General features: G+C 36.6%; 1 protein-coding gene across 1 annotated transcript; it reads right to left on the reverse strand.

The window, feature by feature from the left end:
- Window positions 1-247: 247 nt before the first annotated feature.
- Window positions 248-19,662, reverse strand: ClpX (Caseinolytic protease chaperone subunit). The gene is made up of 11 exons (XM_013318556.1): window positions 19,213-19,662; window positions 9,513-9,653; window positions 7,728-7,941; window positions 5,815-5,993; window positions 3,771-3,920; window positions 3,332-3,476; window positions 3,026-3,117; window positions 2,605-2,758; window positions 2,341-2,536; window positions 1,869-2,256; window positions 248-1,398 (listed from the first exon to the last, which is right to left on the reverse strand). Coding segments are annotated over exons 1-11 (1,734 nt in total). The 5' UTR covers window positions 19,286-19,662; the 3' UTR covers window positions 248-1,396.
- Between the last annotated feature and the right edge of the window lie 495 nt (window positions 19,663-20,157).

Raw genomic sequence — 20,157 nt, forward strand, 5'->3', positions numbered from 1 at the left:
TAAAATATTTGTAGAAATTGTCCTAATTTAAAAAAAAAAAACTTAGATTAAGGGTAAGTTACACAAATGTCGTTTCAGACAAGGAATTTGTGGTGTTTTGTAATGGTTTTCAGAATTTAGGCGACTTTTAACTTTTTACTCAAAACGCTATCTCAGGTGTAGGTATATGTGAAAAGAACTATACTTGCATGTTAACTTGCTTTTGATTTATATATTTATATGAAGGATAAAAATAAAAAGCAACAAACATTTTTCATATATTTATTTTTGTTATCGTCATCGATGAACACAATTTAATTTTTTATAATTAATTTCTCGACTATCTTCAGCACCCAAATATCTAAATCGTAACCTGATCAAATAACAACTGAGAATTAAACTATGACATTTAAAAACATTCAATTCAACTACAAATGTGAACATCAGTATGTAAAAAAAAAGAAAAATAAAAAATAAAATCGTCCAACTTCTTTTTTTGATTTTTTTTTATCTTAAATGAAAATAGACTTTATACTATTCACCTCTAGCTGTAATGTTAAACTCTAGATTTAATTTCGTCTAACCGGACTTATATTAATCTATATTTTAGACCTAAAATAATTCATACAATCACATTGTCCGCATTTCAAGTGAACATCTCAACTATTCAACTATTTATATTATAAAAAGAAAACAATAAATGTGTGACGTCATCAACAAACGTCAAATCGTCATTTCTCACAGGGTTGCCAACCGAAACTAATTTTGCCTACACGTAGGGAGCTTAAATTAGAGAAAAATAGAAAAAAAAGCTTATTCAAAATCTTAAACGTTAACATTACTATTTATTTACAGTAATTTACATCACAAGCGCAAATTTGTATGATTTCCTTTACAATGAGAATATATAAATTTAACTCGAGGAACTTACATAAAGATCATAATGTCACTAGATTGCTTTCAAATATTTAATTTTAATTTATTACACTTTGTTAAAAATGTATCTTTTCAGTTAATTGCTACGATTGGCACATCTACAAGAAATGCTGTCTGGATTCTATACGCAGAAACAGATAGATAACTTCCCGTTTTATTTTATCCATTTTTAATTTACCCAATTGCGCGCATGGAATCTAAAACTGGCAACATTCATTTCTATATCAGACGTTTATGTTTAAAATCCAATTCGGTGTATTTTAATATTTTATATTGATAGAAAATAACCATAATAATAGATTCCAAATCGGCTGATAATAAATCAAATCGTAAAAGAGTTGTATCAGTGTGGCGTGGAGAGGGGGGAGGCGCACTCCGAGCTCGGTGTTGTAGTTCTCGCTGAGGTCAGCAAGCACCATACCGGTACTGCAGCACCGCACCGCTCACTGACTGATGGTTCGGCTAGCTCGCTTGTTTCATCTCCTGCAACAATAAAAAAACACATGTAAATAACTTTGTATGGAAAAGCAAAAAATATTCTATACAAAGATAAATAAATATTGTACATTTTGAATCCTAAAGTTTAACTAAAACTAAATTACTAGTAAAATTACTGGCGTTGTCTCTACATGTACCAGATCTCTGCTACCCATCATATCACAATTTATTTCTTATCAGACAATCCATCCATAGATTCATACAAAAAAAAACAAAAAAAAAGAAAGCAAGTCACCACAGAGTCCGGCTCGAGGGATCATGTGAGCAACGTGTCGGGTATCGCGAGGTGCGAGGTGCGAGGTGCAGCGCGCGGCGTCTCTCGCCCGCTCATTGCCACGAATTGACCGGGTTTGGTAACGCTAAAGGAATAAATAGAGCAGCGGTGGCTCAGGAGTTCAGCACTTCACCTGTGGGGGGAGGGGAGGGGGGGGGGGGGGCGTGAGGGTGATACGTACAGTTGTGCAGACGCACGGAGGGCCAGTCGTGCAGGTCGCGCTCCTGCGGCGGCTGGCGGCGCGTGAGGGAGGGCGGCTCGCTGCGACGCACGCAGCCCTCGTGGATGTGCACGGAGACGATGTCGGAGCCGGGGATCTCGAACATCACCTCCAGCAGCAGGTTCTCCATGATGGCGCGCAGCCCGCGGGCGCCCGTCTTGCGCTCCATCGCCTGCGCCGCCACCGCCCGCAGCGCCTCCTCGCTGAACGTCAGCTCGCACTTGTCCATCGCGAACAGCAGCTTGTACTGCGCCACCATCGCGTTCTTCGGCTCCGTCAGTATCCGCACCAGCAGGTCCTGGTTCAGGCTGTGGAAGGGCACGAGGACCGGGAACCGTCCCACGAACTCCTGCAGGCAGAGAGGGGGAGGATGTTAGTGTGCAGGTGGCGCGCGAGGTAGGAGCGGCTGGAGGTGGAGACGAGCTGAACGTACCGGAATCATGCCGAAGTCGATGAGGTCGCGCGCCTGCACCTTGCGCAGCCAGGCGTCGCGCTCGTCGCCCTCTGCTGCGGCGGACTGGAGCGGGGAGGCGTCCGCCGCGGCCGCCGCCAGCGCCGCGCGCCTCCCGCCCGACCGGTCCCACGCACCGAAACCCAGGTACTTCTCGTTGCTGCGTCGCTGCACCAGCCTGCCGCACACAACATCACATGTCACCCCGCCCTCACACGTGACACCGCTCCGGCGAGACGCACGCACCTGTCGAGGCCGTTGTACGCGCCGCTGGCGACGAACAGGATGTTGGTGGTGTCGACGTGCACGGCGTCCCCGCGCAGCTTGCGCGAGTTGCGCTCCGGCACCGACACCACCGCGCCCTCCAGCATCTTCAGCATGCCCTGCTGCACACCCTCGCCTGTAACGAAATTCACCATTTCTTACTAAATATTTACAGAACGACCCGCTTCATTTCTCATACACGTTGAACATGATCTGGAAGAACATATGGGCTACTGATTAAGCTTTTTTTAATCCGGCGCGGCCAAAGTAGCGGCATATTTTTATGTAAAAGGAAAAGACGAGACCGAGCTTAGATTAGTGGGTTCGTATGAAGAGGTGAAAGATAACATTTTGATCCTTCGAATGGGACAAAAGTAAATATAAGATGTGGCCGGTGGTTCACCTCCGACGTCCCTGAGCTGGTGTATGCCGGGCACTGCGCCGATCTTGTCCACCTCGTCCAGGAACACGATGCCGGTCTGCGCGCGCTCCACACTGACACACACAATTACTCCGTTAATACATTACTTACTACATTCTTCAACATTTATTTAATAAGGTGACCGACGAGCTAACAATTACTACATCCCTAATTGCACAACCCATTTCCAACTTTTAATCGACGGAGGAGACACATCCACTTTCCCCTTCCCGTCCTTAAGGATGAGAAGGGAAGGACTGTTATGCAATGTGTGTAAGTGAAAGTTACTTGAAGTTGGCGTCCTGCAGCAGCTTGGCGATGACGCTCTCGATGTCCTCGCCGACGTACCCTGCCTGCGTGAGCGTGGTGCAGTCGCAGATCGCGAACGGCACGTCCAGGCACTGCGCTATCGTCTGCGCCAGCAACGTCTTGCCTGCGCAAACGTTACCTCTCTTCTCTAATCTCACTCATCTTATAAATCCGTGTGAAGGTATCGCCAAAACGGCTGCATGGATCTCGCTGAAATTTGTCATAGTCCCAGAACATAGTCTGTGGGAACACATAGGCTACTATTTTTTTTATGTCCGATAGTGTAAATATAATTTCTAATTTCCATTGATTTCGACTATTCAATAGGTTAAAATAAAACGAATGAAATGTTCACGCTTTATGATCGTGATACTTCCCGTATTTTGAACTCTAGAAAGGGCTAAGTGGTATGACTTACCGGAGCCAGTGGGTCCTAGCAATAGTACATTGCTCTTGTCTAGACGCAGCTCGTGCTGCTGCCGGTCCAGCACCTCCGCTCCGCCCCCACCACCTGCACCTCCGCCCCCGCCCCCGCTCCCACCACCACCGTGACTCACGTGCAATAACTCTGCAGATAAACACTTTTCTTCACAAAACAGTTTATCATCCTATTCACTCCCTTTAAATAAACAGACGCGTTAATATATTACGAGTGTCATTTGTCATGTCATTCAACACTAGTTCATAACACAGTAACACAAAGATATAATACTTATAACCCCAATTTTAGTTCCTTTTCCCTTCCCGCCCTTTCTTTAAGAGGAAAGAATGGTAAGAAAATGGGGATATCACGGAGGAGGTGACGCGTAGGAAAATATTATCTTTCATGCGTCCTCTCCACCGTCGATTAAAAGTAGGCAATGCATCCGCTATTGCGGATATATTTGGCCAGCGATCGTTACGTTATTTCAAGCGCTATTCGGTTGTCAGCTTGCTTTGCCAACTTAGAAAATAAGTCGGTATAGAGTTAGGTTTGTCCCAATTTCCCTCTTGAGGCAGTAATGAGGTCTTTACGTCAGATGAAACATTACACACGAGTCATGTAATCAATGTAACCCTATAGTACAGCAATCGATTAAAAGACGTGATATCAATAATGTAACAGTACAACAGCAGCATGTCAGTACAACAAGGCGGTCGCGCACTCGGTGGTCAGTACTGACATGTTAGTATGTAACTTGTGTCCTCGTCTGTGCAACACTACTTCAGTATTGTTATCACGTTTCTTAGCTGTACAACATTATTACCTGCGATTTCATAATTTCTTCTAATAGATTTTGGATGCATCAAACATTAGGAATCATTTCCTTAGAATTGAAACTAACCTGACTGAACCGACATACGTTTTTTAAATCTTTACAGAACACTGAATTCTATAAATGAAAAAGTAATTGCTTGAAAATAACAGCTTTTACTTTGTTTACAACAATTAATTCTATCTATATTATAAGTTCAAATCCACACTCCACAGCTTCAAAATCAAATAGGCACAAAATACTTCGCCTTATAGCCTGTCTATAGAGGTCATTGTTAGAGAATAAAAGACCTTAACCTTTTATTGTGATTCAAACTACAATTGTCCGCATCAATTATGAAAATCACCGACAACTTTCACTTGGAGAGCGACAACAAAAGACAATGGCGGCCATAAACAATAACCATGTCAGTCGCATGTCATTTTACTTTGACAAAGACATGCAGAGCTATGAACTTATTTTAATAACATAATACATCTTACTAATATTATAAATGCGAATGTTTGAATGTATAGATGGATAAACGTGTATTTTAAAGTGTTTTTTAGAACGGTTCAACAGATTTTGATGAAATTTGACATAGATATAGAACATAGTCTAGGAAAACACACATTCTAAGTTCACTTTTTTAATACATAGTCATTGGAATAAAGTCTTTACGTCTATCTATTGTTTAAAATAACGTACTTTAAAGATATTAAATTTAAAATATAACATTAAAAATGCAAGTGAGATCGATCTATTATAATAAATTTAATGGCGTAAATGAGAATAGTAAGTGAAACTTTGTAGACAAAAAGTGCGCGAGAGTGTGACCAATTGCATTGACTTTTTGCCTGACGCGGTTGGGTTGACCTGGCAACACTTTCGATAAATAACAACTCAATACAGTTCCTTACAACATAAGTATTATATATAGAGCAACGACATTATATACATTTACATACATAAGTAGCAAAAACAACTTGATAAAAACATTTATATTTAGAATATTAAGATAATGGTTCGTCGATCGTCACTGGAAAATTGGGATTGAAAGCCCTAAACTTCATTTTTAACTTATGAACCCTGAACTTAAGTCCGATAATGTAAACCCCAGCAGGGTCTTCTGTAGACTCAAGAGGATCTACCTGGGCCATTTAAGGAACCATAGAGCTGTGTGATCAAATGTCATGTATGTACTTTTGTGTCAATGTAAGTTGGTACCTCTATGCGTGTGATGCAGAGGATGGTGGGCGTCAGCGTGCGCGCCGCTGGAGACGTTGTTGTAGATACGCTTGTAGTGATTGTAGACGGCCACAGACAACACTTTCTTCGCGTACTCCTGACCCACCACGTGCTTGTTCAAGTATTCAAAGATCTTCTTAGGAGGTGGTGGTGGCTTTCTGGAATTTACACAAATCTAATTTAACATTTACACTAGGTAATGTCTAAAGTCGTTAACTAGCTGTCGCCCGCGACTACGTCCACGCGAAATTTTAAAAGAAAAACTTAATTAGTAGTCTATCTGTTCTTCCAATCTATGTTCTACATCTATGTCAAAATTCAGCAAGATCCATGCAGCCGTTGGAGATACCTTTTAACAAACATCCATCCATTCTTGATGCCTCGCTTGATGCTTTCTACTTACGTTTGGTAAACAACATATATTATTTCTGTGTACTATACAAAAGCTAACTTATACTTTCTTAATATTCTCCATCCGCTAACTCGCTTTTATTCGGCACGAATGTATGAATGTTGTAACATATTGTATTGGACAGATATATAAGTTAACTTTCAACAGTTCAGCGGAAGTTTCCGCGGCGTCCGGCGCTTGCGCAAGATGCAATATCACGGCTGATCTTACGCAAGTATCGAGCTTAAAGAGAAGTTTGAAGTGGCCACTCGTTTGCCATTTTATATTATAAAAAAGTAATGATCAAATTATATGAAAGCGAAAGAAAATAGTACACGAGAGTGAGTGCTCTTAAAAAATACCTATGGAAGAATTTCTTACATTGAAGTCTGTAAGAAAACAATGTGTCTACATAATGTTTAAACAGTGTAGTTGAAAGTTCGGTTCTTGATAGACTCCAAAAATACTCCTTACTAATATTATAAATGCGAATGTTTCGATGGATGCAAACGGCTCAACGGATCTCGATGTTTGGCATAGACGTAGAACATTGTCTGGAAGAAGATATAAGCTACTATTTTTTTTTAATTCCGTGCAAACTGAGTCACGGGTGACAAACTAGTATATGGTTTCAATGACAGTTTTGCTTCTAAAGTATCTGAAAAAAATATGATTTTTGCACAATAATTAAAACGCTAAATAAAACATATTAATATAAACAACGTGTGCAAACGTTTGCAGTTCCTTCACCCGGGTGATATTGACCGTTAAAGGTTCATCTCTGGTGTTAATTGTTCAAACTGATACATGATTATCTCGGGTTTTCACTGTACAAAAACTTGTATACAAACATATTCAAATATAACACAAATTTTCAATGGATTTTTAAAAATCTATTTGTTATAGGTTAAAAAACTTAGTGATAATTAGAAAACAAAAGTCACCTCGACCTTACAAACGACGTAATACAATCGCGTATATAAAAATAAATTACAGAAAAAAACTACTTAAGTATTAAGATAAAAAGAGAAACAAATATCACGATAGTTGTATAAGAAATGCAATAACTCACAGTTCAACGACACTTCTTGCCCAAAATACATTTATATTGAACGATAACATTTTATCTGATTAATTTTGAATTAGATATATACTCTTTGAATTTATTATCATACAATATTGCATATTGCCATTTTTTTTGCTTTAAGAGTTTTCTTCCAATCGTTTTATTTTTGTTGCAGTATAATAGTATAGGTATTCCGCCTAAGGGTTCGTACACACAGACCGGGCAGAGACTTTATCAAGAGGAATGGTTTGTTTGCTATTGGGAATCTATACTCCCCTGGTGCATAGGCTTTATTTATTACTAGATGTTTAAGCCTTGTTTCAATTTTATTTGCGACAAAAAATCTGCATTGTACTCTGCCCGGTCTGTGTGAACGGACCCTAATGGTGGGGTAATAAGTTACACAAAATAAAGTATAACAAGAGTCTGACTGACCTATAGAAACCTGATTTGTTCTCTGCGTTGTCTTTAATACTCTTCTTGGTGTCGACCTCGCTGAGTACTACGAAGAAGTGGTGACACTTGTCACATTTGACGAAGCGCGTGGAGCTGACAAAGGTCTCGACGTGGGTACACGGGTCGCCGCATTTGGGGCACGTCAGTACGCCGCCAGTGCCAGACCCGGACTTCTTACCACCGGAACTCTGACCTGACGTCACAACAAATACGTTTAATGGTAAGAAAAAAAATCCTATGACATATTTCTAATTTCAATTATTTAAAAACAACTATATGACAGACGTTCATCTATCTATACGCGAGTCGTTTAATTTTATTACTCGAACACGACAAATGCTGACTACACAGGACGAAAAAATATCATGCGTTCATGACTTTTAAAGTAGGCAATTCATGAGTCTAAAACTTATTTGTACAATAATTTGCGCCTCAAAAATCAACATTAATATCCGGAATAATATTTATGTATACTTAGAAACGATGCTTTTGTCAAGTCATCTTTAAAAAACTGATTTTTTAAGAAATCGTATATTTCTCTGCTTAATAAGATTTTTTATTATATTCATATAGATTTGTCATTTATATTGTAGTGTACAAAAGACATTTACATATATTTATTTAGAGATATTTAAATTATCATATTGTTTATTTCTACAGACACGTGTCGTCTAATCCATAAATAAAAAACAATTACTATGTAACTTGAATATTTGCCAACTCGTGTATCTTCGTTATTTTTTAATTATGATTTAATATGGATTTTAAAATGCATTTAATATACAATTAAATTATATTTAAAGTAATATTTGCAACTAATTTTGGCGCATTAATATTAAGGTACTCGTCCATTGGCGCGCATGCGCGGACGTTGCTACGTCTTTGTTTAATGCGGGCGGCGCGGATGATCGACGCGACGCTATATCAAATCATACAGACCAAACTAAAATTCGTTGCGGGCCGTGCGTGCGGTGCGTCTTACGCGGGATAATGGACACGTAACTTTAGCGTCTATGTAAATATAGAAAAAAATAATAATTTAACTAATACATTACTTTTATTGAATTTATATTTATCAATAGTTTTATAAGTATAGTTAGATATGACGTATTTACATAACAAAAATATTGTAGAAATTGCAATCACATATTTATTTATGCTCAAAAGAAATAATCACAATTGTTTTATTCCTCTATTTCATTCAGACAAAGAGCAATCAATATAAAAAATAAAAAATATATTATTTATTAACTTTTTACATTTTTGTATATTTCTTTGTTCTCCCTAGTTATAGTTGCGATAGAAATATTCACGCAAAAAAGGCAAAATACGTGAATAAGGAACAAGGAAGTCATCGTATGACATCTAGTATCGATTAACTAACGATAATATCAGCTTTGTAGTAGTCTTATCTGCATTATCTTAATTGTAGAATCGCATATCGACTTAAACCAGTTACATATTAAAAGATCTCATTGGTCGATTTATTGTTTGAATAGCTCTCTACCAGCAAAGAGATACTACGGCTAATGGTACACTTTTTTTTTATAAGTAGTGACAAAATATATGCACATAGACATCCTCGACACAAGAGCAACTGCATGTGTTGGTGCCTTTTGAGTGTCTGCCTTAATGTAAACTATTGTCGGTCCCGATTTCATTCCCATCCCACAATTCTTTTTCCTTATCTACTCTCTAAAGAGTAGCGAAAGATAGATTGACATTGGCTTAACTTTGGATATTATTTTTTCAAGATAATGTTACCTGCGGCTGTGTCTTTTGGTGGTCCGTGCGGCGTGCCCGCGGCGCCGGGCGGCTGCTCGCTAGGATTCTTGCACAGTACGGAGCACGTCGTCAGCGGCCGTAAGCAAGCGCGCCGCACCGCGCGGCATGTCTGCACACCACCTGACCAACAAAACAATCATACATTAAAATAAAGTCAACTGATCACGGGGTTCAGTGTATCTGCACCAAAATGCACGGTTAAAAGCGCGAAGTGTGTACCTATGATTAAGGGTATTGTTTATGCTTCGTACAGCCAGGGTGTATGTGCCCTTATGTTTACATAGATGTTATCAATAGATTATCATAAATTAACGTAATGTTATCTTGATGACATTCTATTGTTCTACTAACACCTCATGATGGCTGAATTAACAGTTTTGTATATTCCATTTTTTTTGACCGCGTGATGATTTCAGCTATTATGTGTAAATTAAATAAATAAAAAACTTAGTGTTAAATAGCTCTCACTGTATTCTGCTTCTACTAGCAAGTTCAATTTTAGAATTATTTTGGCGCTCCCTTTTTTGATTTGGGGGAAACCTTTCAGAGATAGTGTATGTTAGAGACCATATGGCGCCCCTTTACGGCCGGCGCCCTGGGCGGTCGCCCCACCTCACCCTACCCTAACGCCGCTACTATGTACTAGGATACTGATTCATTAAGGGTACATATTTAGGTCACATAGATTAATAAATGGATGGATAGTTAACTGCGTGGTCAGTTGACTGCATTGTACTGTAAGGTCAGTATAAGACCTTAACATCTACACATTACATAGTTGCAATCGGTATCAATACATGGAATTGAATTCAAGTACTTATATCTAACAATACATATTTGACATTGATAAAATACAACTCACGTCTACAACCCAGAGGGGTAGATAGAGACCAGGACCAGTATTTCGCTCTTTCGGAAGACGAAACGTGACGGGTGGCAAGCCGCGTCGCCGCCTCTCCCATTAATTCACACATATCTTGTTTTTTTTTGCTGATATATGCAGGTTGCATAAGAACGACGGATAAATGTACATAATAAAATCGAAAAACACATTGGTACATGGCGGGATTCGAACCCAGGACCCCTGAGTCAGCGACTTTTGTTATTGATACGTACAAGAAAATAATAAAATACAGTGTTACAATTAACTTACAGATTGAAACAGGACTATTGGACCTTTTGGGAGGAGGACTTCTTTTGCAAACCATAAGCTAATTCTTCACATTGAGTCTTTGTTAGTTACTTTCACTCGTAGCAAAACAACAGACATCATGGTCATAGTTACAATAACCTCAAGACACAAACAAAGGCTAACCATGACCTGACCTCGGTTCGCACTAACCAAGTGTAGATAATACAATTCCTACAAGATGTTTCATTTAAAATAAACGCTGGATTACAACTAATTCACGGCCGAAATTAATATTCGATCTGAAAATATTTTTGCTTATCTGTGGTATTTTGAACATATTCAATTAATTCCAATTAAACAGTGACCGCTTTATCAAAAGAAAAACATGATCAGTGTAAACGCAACATAAGCTCACTGTAAGTCCCCCCTGAGGGGCTTGAAGCCTACCCTTAGTTAGGGGTGACTAGGCCAAAGTTAACCACGCTGACCAAGAGCGGGTTGGTTGACTTCACATATATCTTTGAATTTCTTCTCAGATATGTGCAGGTTGCATCACAATGTTTTCCTTCACCGTAAGAACGTCGGATAAGTGCACATATGTAAATCGCCAAAACACATTGATACCTGGCGGGATTCGAACCCAGGAGGACCTGGAGATTCCAAGTAAGTGCTTAACCCCTAAGTCATCGACACTCTCCAGATTTTTTCTAGCTTCTTGCTTTTCTTAGATACAAATAACTTTCAAATAATTTTCGGATGGATCTCAAGGATCGAATATAATATAGCGATGAGAGTTTGTCTTGTTAGCAATTACAAACAGACAAGATTATTGGCATGATTTGCAAATCACTGAATTGCAAGTCATACTAACTTCTAAATTTCCTAATGGAACATAAAATTTTCTTTGATTATTGATTCTGATATTCAATAATTGGGCGACATCTAATAATTACAATCATCACAAGTAATTTTCTGAATAACCATAAACAAGTAAACCGTCGAGGATAACCAGAAATTTGGTCATCATTAAACGATACTTATATCAATATTTATCACTCAGAGAGATCTGTTAGCGCAATATTACGAAAACATGTATTTATACGGCAAAGGAACAGGAAAAATAAACAAAAAAAGCTCACACAAACCACGACTTTAGGTGTATACAGAATTTTAAGCATACAATGTAAAATACATTTGAACAAAAAATTCCCACAAATTGATTTGAATAAAGAAAAAAAAAGTGACGAAAAAGTCAAGACTATCAAGTCCTATTTGGGTAAAATATAATCCTAATAATATTGTCACCAGTCTTCGTAGCTTTCAACAGACTAAAAACTTACTATTACCATATGTTTCTTCTTCAGACACATCTATGCAAAAACATTGTCATCTCAGTTTTATTCAAAGTGAAAGAAAGGGATAACAAATATGTTCGATATTGTACGTGAACTTCGGCAATGGAAACTCACGCTTGTCAATCAAAGGCCCTTAATACACAACGCAACGTAAATCTTCAAAACCCGGTGAGTTTAGTCGCTAAGCGACTTATGCAATGTTAAAGAAGTCGGTACATAGCTCACGTCGCCGACATTTCTATCATCGCCAAAGACAGTTGCTCGCAACCTATTTGTCAATATCATCGTGAGAGAAGTCGCTGCAATTTTCAAGATGGCAGAGCAAATCTGTATAGTTGACATGTAGTCACTATGCCTGATCTGACCGAATAGACGACGCGAGTCGAGGATTTAACGTTGTGTGTACCATACAATATTAGGTACGTTTACATTTCCTTGTATACGAAGTGCTTTAACCTCTGTCTTTGTCGCGTGTAAACCGCATCTTATACGAGTATCCCCACACTATGCGAGTGACCGCAAAACATCCTTTGTGATCATGAAATGTGACACACGATTTTCTAAATCATGTTCACTGTACGTAAAATGAAGTTTTTATAAGTTAAACCAAATCACGTAGCCTTTCATAAGCTAATCAGTGAAAAACAAAAACACGTTTTATCTATTTTTTAGCGATTCAATAATAAAATTGATTTGATAAATAAACACATATTTCGTCTGTAATATCGATGTTTCTTTTTAATAATAGTGGCATTTTAATATATCTTACTTATTACCAAAATTATAAATGCTAATATTTACATGGATGGATGTTTGTTAGAAGGTATCTCCAGAACAGCTTAACGGATCCGGCTGAAATTTGGCATAGACGTAGAACAAAGTCTGGAAGAACACATAGACTAATTAATTATTTTCTTCAATTCCGCGCGGGCGGCAGCTAGTTTACCATAGTTGCACTCTGTACCAAAAGATGGAATGTAAAATCCATTAACAGAGTTTACAGTGCATTTACAGAGAGTCAAAATAAGCGATATGACATTGCAAAGAGCTTTCCAATAAATACTTTCACTAGTTATATTCAAGTGATACCGTGTCATTTTTGATCATACAAGTGTGTGCGAAATTTTAGTATCTATACAATGAATAAAATTAGAGTGTCTGTATGCAATATTAAAAAAAAATCACGTTTCGCGATCATACATTTGCTTTGCTCATAACGATAATCCAATTGTCTGTCTGTCTGTAAGTTAATCCTGATTTTAGTAAAATAAGTTTTAGGTTTTATAGAAGACCACATTATATGAGACCAAAAAAACACTTAGTGTTTTTTTTCTTGAAAAATATTAGGAGATATTTGTTAATTCTTGTACCACTCTAACTAAACACTAGTCTTGTGCTAGAAATTGGTTTACGAAAATAGTCGAATAGCCAGTTTCGAACCCCCGTGCCCCGTGAACCTCGTGATCGGTAATCCGTACCCTTAACCATTAGACTATTGACGCTTTATGATGATTATTCAGTCAATTACATATGTGTTAGCAATCAATAAAGTAATTTGATAAAATATTATTCACGGGGGCAATGCACTGATAATGTATAAACATTACCACTAATATAAAATATTGTTGTTCATCTTTAAAATATATATAATAATTTTATTTACTTAATGTACAATTTTTTTTTGGTATCAGGGGGGGGATCTTCGTAAGATACCCTGCCTTTTGGGGGAAAGGGGGTTATGTGAGATTCTTACTCACTAAAACCCCTCGGTGACCAACCTCAAGTGCGTCTGCGAGGGTCCCGGGATCTCCAAAGTTATATTGTGTAGCTGTCATCCGCGACTCCGTCCGCGCAGAATTTAAAAAACTTAGTAGCCTGTATTCTTCCAGACTATGTTCTACATCTGTGTCAAATTTCAGCCAGATCTGTTGAGGTGTTCCGGATATACTTTCAAACAAACATCCATCCAAACATTCGCATTTATATTATACTAATATATAGCATTTTATAAAGCGTGTTATTAGGGAGTGAATTCAAATATGACAGCTGATAGAGATAAATGGAAGATTTTAAACTGTGCCGACCCTTCGTGGAAAATACCCAGGATGGTGATATATTGTTTGCCAAGTCGACAATTTATACAAAGTAATACACTAATTTGGATATAGGTAAACCGATATTTTGCGGCAAAAATAATTGAGAAGAATGACTCGAATGTGCGGAGGTAAATTTTTAAATGTTCGTTTTCGTGATTTGAATATACTGCCCGCTTTTGGTAGTATACTTTAAAGACGTGTTTACACTGGCGCTAAAAAGGTTCTTTTATTCAAAAATATTTTAATTGTTATATCAAAATATGAAAGGATTCTATCATAGATCCGTATCCGTATTATGCGAGGAATTTTTAAAAATATAAAGTAATAAATATAGCCTATGTAACTGAGTCGAAATGTACCTTTTTAAGGCAAAATAATTTTTTAGCATCTGTTTAGTAGTTTTTGAGTTTATTAGTTGAATACAAAAATACAAATATTTCCTCTTTATAGTATTACCTGTTGGCTAAGTAACCAAACTTTAAAAAACTCGTTCCAAAAATCCAAAAGGAAAACTACAAAGAATGTCCCTGATCGTAAAAATACTTTCCAAAAATGTATATGCTTGTTTTAACTGTCCCAGTGTAACCTCAACTTTACAATTTGTACATCTCTTGGTTACATGTTTTGTTTATTGCATCCACATTGCGCGCTTACATGCACCAAAGTAATGTACCACCTCGTCATATAATTTACGAAGTAAGCGGGCTCAAATTACAGTTGTCACGGGGAAGATCATATTTTATCTTGAAAGTCTTCATAATTCACCGTCAAAATGTGCAACTGAATACAAAATAATAAATCGCTGAAAGTTGACGTATTAATTTCTCTTAAAAAATATGTACGAATTTGGATGATGCGAGTGGTTTGTCAGGACGGCGCAATATGAAAGTTTATAATCTCTGCCTACCCTTCTGGGTTACAGGTTATGTTGTCTTAATTGTTCATTTTTGATAACTGTATTGCGGTAAAATGTCATTATCGGGAAGTAAATATTTACAACAGCACTATTAATTAATGTTATAGTTTTTTTTAAGAACTTTTAATTGTCTTTATGTAACTAAGTGAATAAAAACCTCATTTTATAGTATGACTCGTCATTTATCTGTCATTTCATTAATGATAGAATTAATGTGTCTGGTCTGGATTTATTTACCTTGAGACAGTCTTATAAAAAGTTACTTGATAAATCTAAAATGTCTGAGATAGACTAAAACACGGCTTTTTTTACACTGCGACTTATTTTAACGGAAATTCTAAGCTTTTGCTCATTAAACATCAAGCTATTTACTTTAAGAGGTAGGCAGAGAACTTCACATACTGTATCAAAAAGAAAAAAAATACTTCGCTGACATTTTACCTTCATATTTATATACTAGCGGACCCGACAGACGTTGTCTGACAATTTGACACTGCGATGGTAGCGCCGTCTGTCGGATCCAATGTAAAACGTTCCAAAATCATCAACTACTAATAAATTAAAAATTAATTAAAAAAACATTGTCCAGCGGACAAAATTGTGAATCTAAACCATTCCCAGATCCCCTTGAACACACACAAAAAATTTCGTCAAAATCGGTCCAGTCGTTTGAGAGAAGTTCAGTGACATACACACTCACAGAAGAATTATATATATAAGGATTGTGGTCATAAAGCCACGTGCAGGGTGCAACGTGTCTTGCGGCTGGTGGAGAGGGGGGGAGGGGGGTGTCAGGCACATGACACCACTTGCAACACTCACCTTGACACACTCCCAATTAATTCGGTTACTATTTAGCGGCTTTAATCGAAAACTGGATTCAGATAAAAAGTAAAACATATTCAATTATGAGAAACAATTATGCATTTATAAAGTCAATTTAACATACTTTTATAATTAAACTTATTATTGACGTCAAATAAGACAACTGATTATATAAATATAACTTTTAAATATTAATAAATTAATATAGTATCAGTAACAAACATGTTTTCCATTTATTCCAGAAACATTTATTCCAGAATCGTATTTACCCATTTATTTTAGGTAAATAATGAGGGACAGTCCACTTTACGATATTTTATGGTAAATATTAAAAAACACAACGCACTAAAGCCTTTTAAAATCCAGTCATTATTATCTCGTTAGCGGCGAGAAAACGAAAGTGGCGCCTGTAATGCCCCACAAAATGTATTTCATTCGGTGCGCACGCGATTATGATCTTAAAACTATTATTTTTACGTAATATAGAAAGTTTTCTCTTGCAACACTTAACACATATATTTTACAATCATATTTAATAGACATTCCGATCTGTAACATACATATTTGCAAATAGCTTACACATTTTACAGTGATAGCAGCCGGCAACATTTGTCACATGAATAGAAGACAGTAAAGTGGAAGCAATCCTGCATTTCAAAGTGGACGTGGATATTATGGAGGAAGGGACTCATAGAGAGAGCATATTGCCTCTTTCTGTACTCAGTAAGTTTGACTATACTATAGGCTAGGCTATATGCGACTATGATATAGGAGGGGAGTACCCTACCTTTGTCAATTAAAGGTAGGCAAGGCATCTACAGTTGTGTATGTCTATAGGCAGTGATCACTTCTTATTCATGTGGCCGCTAGCTCTTTTTCCATAAGAACATGTAATAAGATACACTGTTTTATATTAAATTGTGATGTCACTGAAGAGTTATATTTTTAGAATAAAATATAAAGGTCTAATTATACTCTATTAATCTTTTCTTGAATTGAAATGCTTCATTATTAGTATAATAGTAAAAAATATCCAAAAATAGAAATGTATTAAGTGAAACATGATACAAATATTAGTAGTGGACAAAAAAATTACTTAAATTTTATGGATAAGTAAAATAAAATGCAACTTCCATGACAACAGCTGTCCAAAAAAGACCTTGCGGCTAATGGTATGATACAAAAAATTCACATTTACACTTAAAAGATAAGTTATTTTTTTAAATTTAGACACCACGAGGATGAGGAAAAGATATACACATTTTTATCGATGAAATAATTTTAATATTATACTTTGTTTTATCTTGTATAATATTAGAATTTGCAGTGCCTTTATTTTCTTTATTTTGGCATTGGATTAAAATGAAGTATAGTCAAAAAGCAACACTACTTTTCCCATGAAACATTTCCAATGAGGAAAACTCATATAACACATATTATCTTCCCCCTTATTTGTTTGCTTTGAGGACAAATAATTAAGTTCCTGTGCTTTTAATTAGGTTCTAAGTTTCCATTACAACAAACAAAACCATGATAATAAAATATAGTAATATTGGAACACTCTTACAATTTTTTTACATATAACTGAAGTTAGACATCATCACGATCCTTTTACTATCTCCTACTATATTTATTGTATGCAACTTATCACTAATGAATCTTCCACAAATATGCAAAACTCGTACATGCCTCAAGTTCTCATTTCAAGAAAAGGTGGGATTTGTCAATGTCACTGCACCACAAGACAAGGATAACGCTAAGGAGCAAGTTAGAAGTTACAAGCTTGCTAATTCATTGTTAAAAAAATTACAAAGAAGTTTGTTGTAAAGCTGGATATCCTATTAGTGCTAACTACTCAAGCTTAGCCTCAGTCGGCGTGGATGCTGTGATATAACACAACTTTCACTTTATACTCTCAGACTTTTACTGAACCTAAGAGCATTAGGGCTAGTACACACTGAAATGTGGTTATCCACAATATAGGTGCTAATGTAACTTTTAACTTAAATGAGGTAGACTGAGGAATCTTTTTTACATGTTTTTTGTAACAATATTTGTGACAAAGTTTATTCTGAACGCTTGAATAGTCTGATATCCAAATTAAAAACACAACCGCAAGGTTCCATCATCAGCTCACTGTACATCACCACTGAGGGGCTCAGAGCCTACTCTAAGTTAGTGGTGACTAGGTAGTAGGCAGTCAACCATGTTGGCCCAGTGCGGGTAGGCTGACTTCACACATATACTTAAATTTCTTCTCAGATATGTGCATGTTGCATCACAATGTTTTCCTTCACCATAAGAACATCAGATAAATGAACATATTTAAATAGAACATCACAGCGGTACATGGCGGGATTTGAACCCAGGAAATGCAGATTGCAAGTCTAGTGCTTAACACCTGAGCCACCGATGCTACTTGCAGTACATACATACACATAAGCTAAGCTATAATTAAAACAAATTTTCAATTACACAATTCTGAACCATCACCACAATCACATCATTTACAATCCATGTACATGAATACCACTTGGTGATCCTGACCTACATTATTTAGTGGCAAATTACCACAAAATTGTATAGCCGACATTTAAACAAGGCCAAATTAAATATTAAATGCATAATAAAATAGTTTGAAAACAACCCATTTTGATGTGTTACTTTAGGATAATTCTGCAGGAAATATGTCAGATTAATACATATATAAATTAAAATCATATGAAATTTTTTCCAAACTGTACTTTGGTACATATTTTTCCACCCAACCGGAGATCATCAACTTAAACTGACAAAGACTAAATAAAATGCAAACATGAATAATAAATATTGTAACATATATCAAGTTCACAAATCATATTTTGATTCAACCTCTTAAAATGTTTATGAAATGTTTGTTAATTCAAATATTGCAACATGATATGCAAATTCATCACCTCTATTTAATATTTTTATGCATATAGACCACTTATTTATTCATTGCTGATGAATGGTCCACATTCATCTAAAAGACCTTAAGAGTCAATGTCAAGCACAAATTATACAATTTTAATGTTATTGACCTTATCATGTTAACTTCTTTTATTATTTTATATTGCTATAATTCTCACAAACTATAAACTCTATTTTTGCTACAAAGATATGAGGTGCAACGCAAAACCACTTGTGGATAGAAAACAACAAACTTGCTAGATAATAAATATCACTCAAATGAATACATAATAACATTTAACGTGGTGACGTCATGTTATCAAACAAACATACGTACTGTATCAGTAATCTGTAACTGCGACATAAAACATTGGGCAAAAGCCAATCGGAATATAATGATGATGGAAAATGGAAATCCACTCACCCGATGTCAGATGCGAATTTCTCCGAACCGCTATCCTTCCCACCGACACGAAGCTAAGTCTTATGCTGCTCATTGTTACTTATTTATGTTCAAATGATGCACGAAACACATCAGCCCGCAATCACAACCGACGCCACAAATAAAAATATAACTCTAATGTAACAAACAGCCGCCTCTTGTTCGTAGTTAGCAATTTTTGTTGTATTTGTTTGTCAGTGAGAGGTGTCCTATCATGACGCAACACTTTTAGTCAACATCAACACCGACAGTGTTCTAAATTCTAACACAATCTAACGCGATACTAACACAAAAATTGCACTTTTCTATTTATTTATCTGAATTATAAAAAAATTATTTTGTAGGTGATGGTGCGGCCATACTGATGTTCACAGCTGATTTTGATGTGAATGTGAAGTAATTGGAATTTTCTTTACCACGTTGTTTTATCAGTGTCGCCATCTGCTTTCAATGTCTAAATTTCATATTTTTAATGTATCTGGTCAAAATTAAATTTTGATTTGCTGTTTCAGGATTTACTGATTTCAAAAAACATGTTTCAAAATAAATGGTAAACGTATGTAAAGATTCCCAAACTTATTTTTTGGTATAGAAGTTAAAGTGAGAAAATCTTAAGAACTACAAAATACTCAGATTTTTTACACAGGTAATCTGTGCTTTTCACAGACTTTTCTTTTATCTATGGTGCAAAAACTAGACAGGCTATGAGCCGTGATTTTTGTGCTTTTTTGATTCCCACTTGTTGGAGTGACGATAGCGGTTGGCAATGCTGCAAAGGAATAGAACTCAAAATATGACTAACTCAAAACTAAAAATGAATAACTAACGTAATAATACGGTTACCGCGCATTGCTCCATTCCTCGGCGAGGCTAGACAGTTCGGTAAATACGCTTTCTGATACTTTTGAATCGGAACGAAGCAATAGC

The sequence above is a fragment of the Papilio xuthus genome, unplaced genomic scaffold, assembly GCF_000836235.2.
Source record: "Papilio xuthus unplaced genomic scaffold, Pxut_1.1 DF826923.1, whole genome shotgun sequence".
NCBI classification, from domain to species: Eukaryota; Metazoa; Arthropoda; class Insecta; order Lepidoptera; family Papilionidae; genus Papilio; species Papilio xuthus.

Coding starts and splice junctions, on each gene's coding strand:
- ClpX (XM_013318556.1), bottom strand. CDS start 19,285: ATGAGCAGCATAAGACTTAGCTTCGTGTCGGTGGGAAGGATAGCGGTT. Junction 5,994..7,727: donor AACAAATCAGGTTTCTATAG/GTCAGTCAGACT, acceptor TGTAAATTCCAG/AAAGCCACCACCACCTCCTA. Junction 3,477..3,770: donor GCTAGGACCCACTGGCTCCG/GTAAGTCATACC, acceptor ACGTTTGCGCAG/GCAAGACGTTGCTGGCGCAG.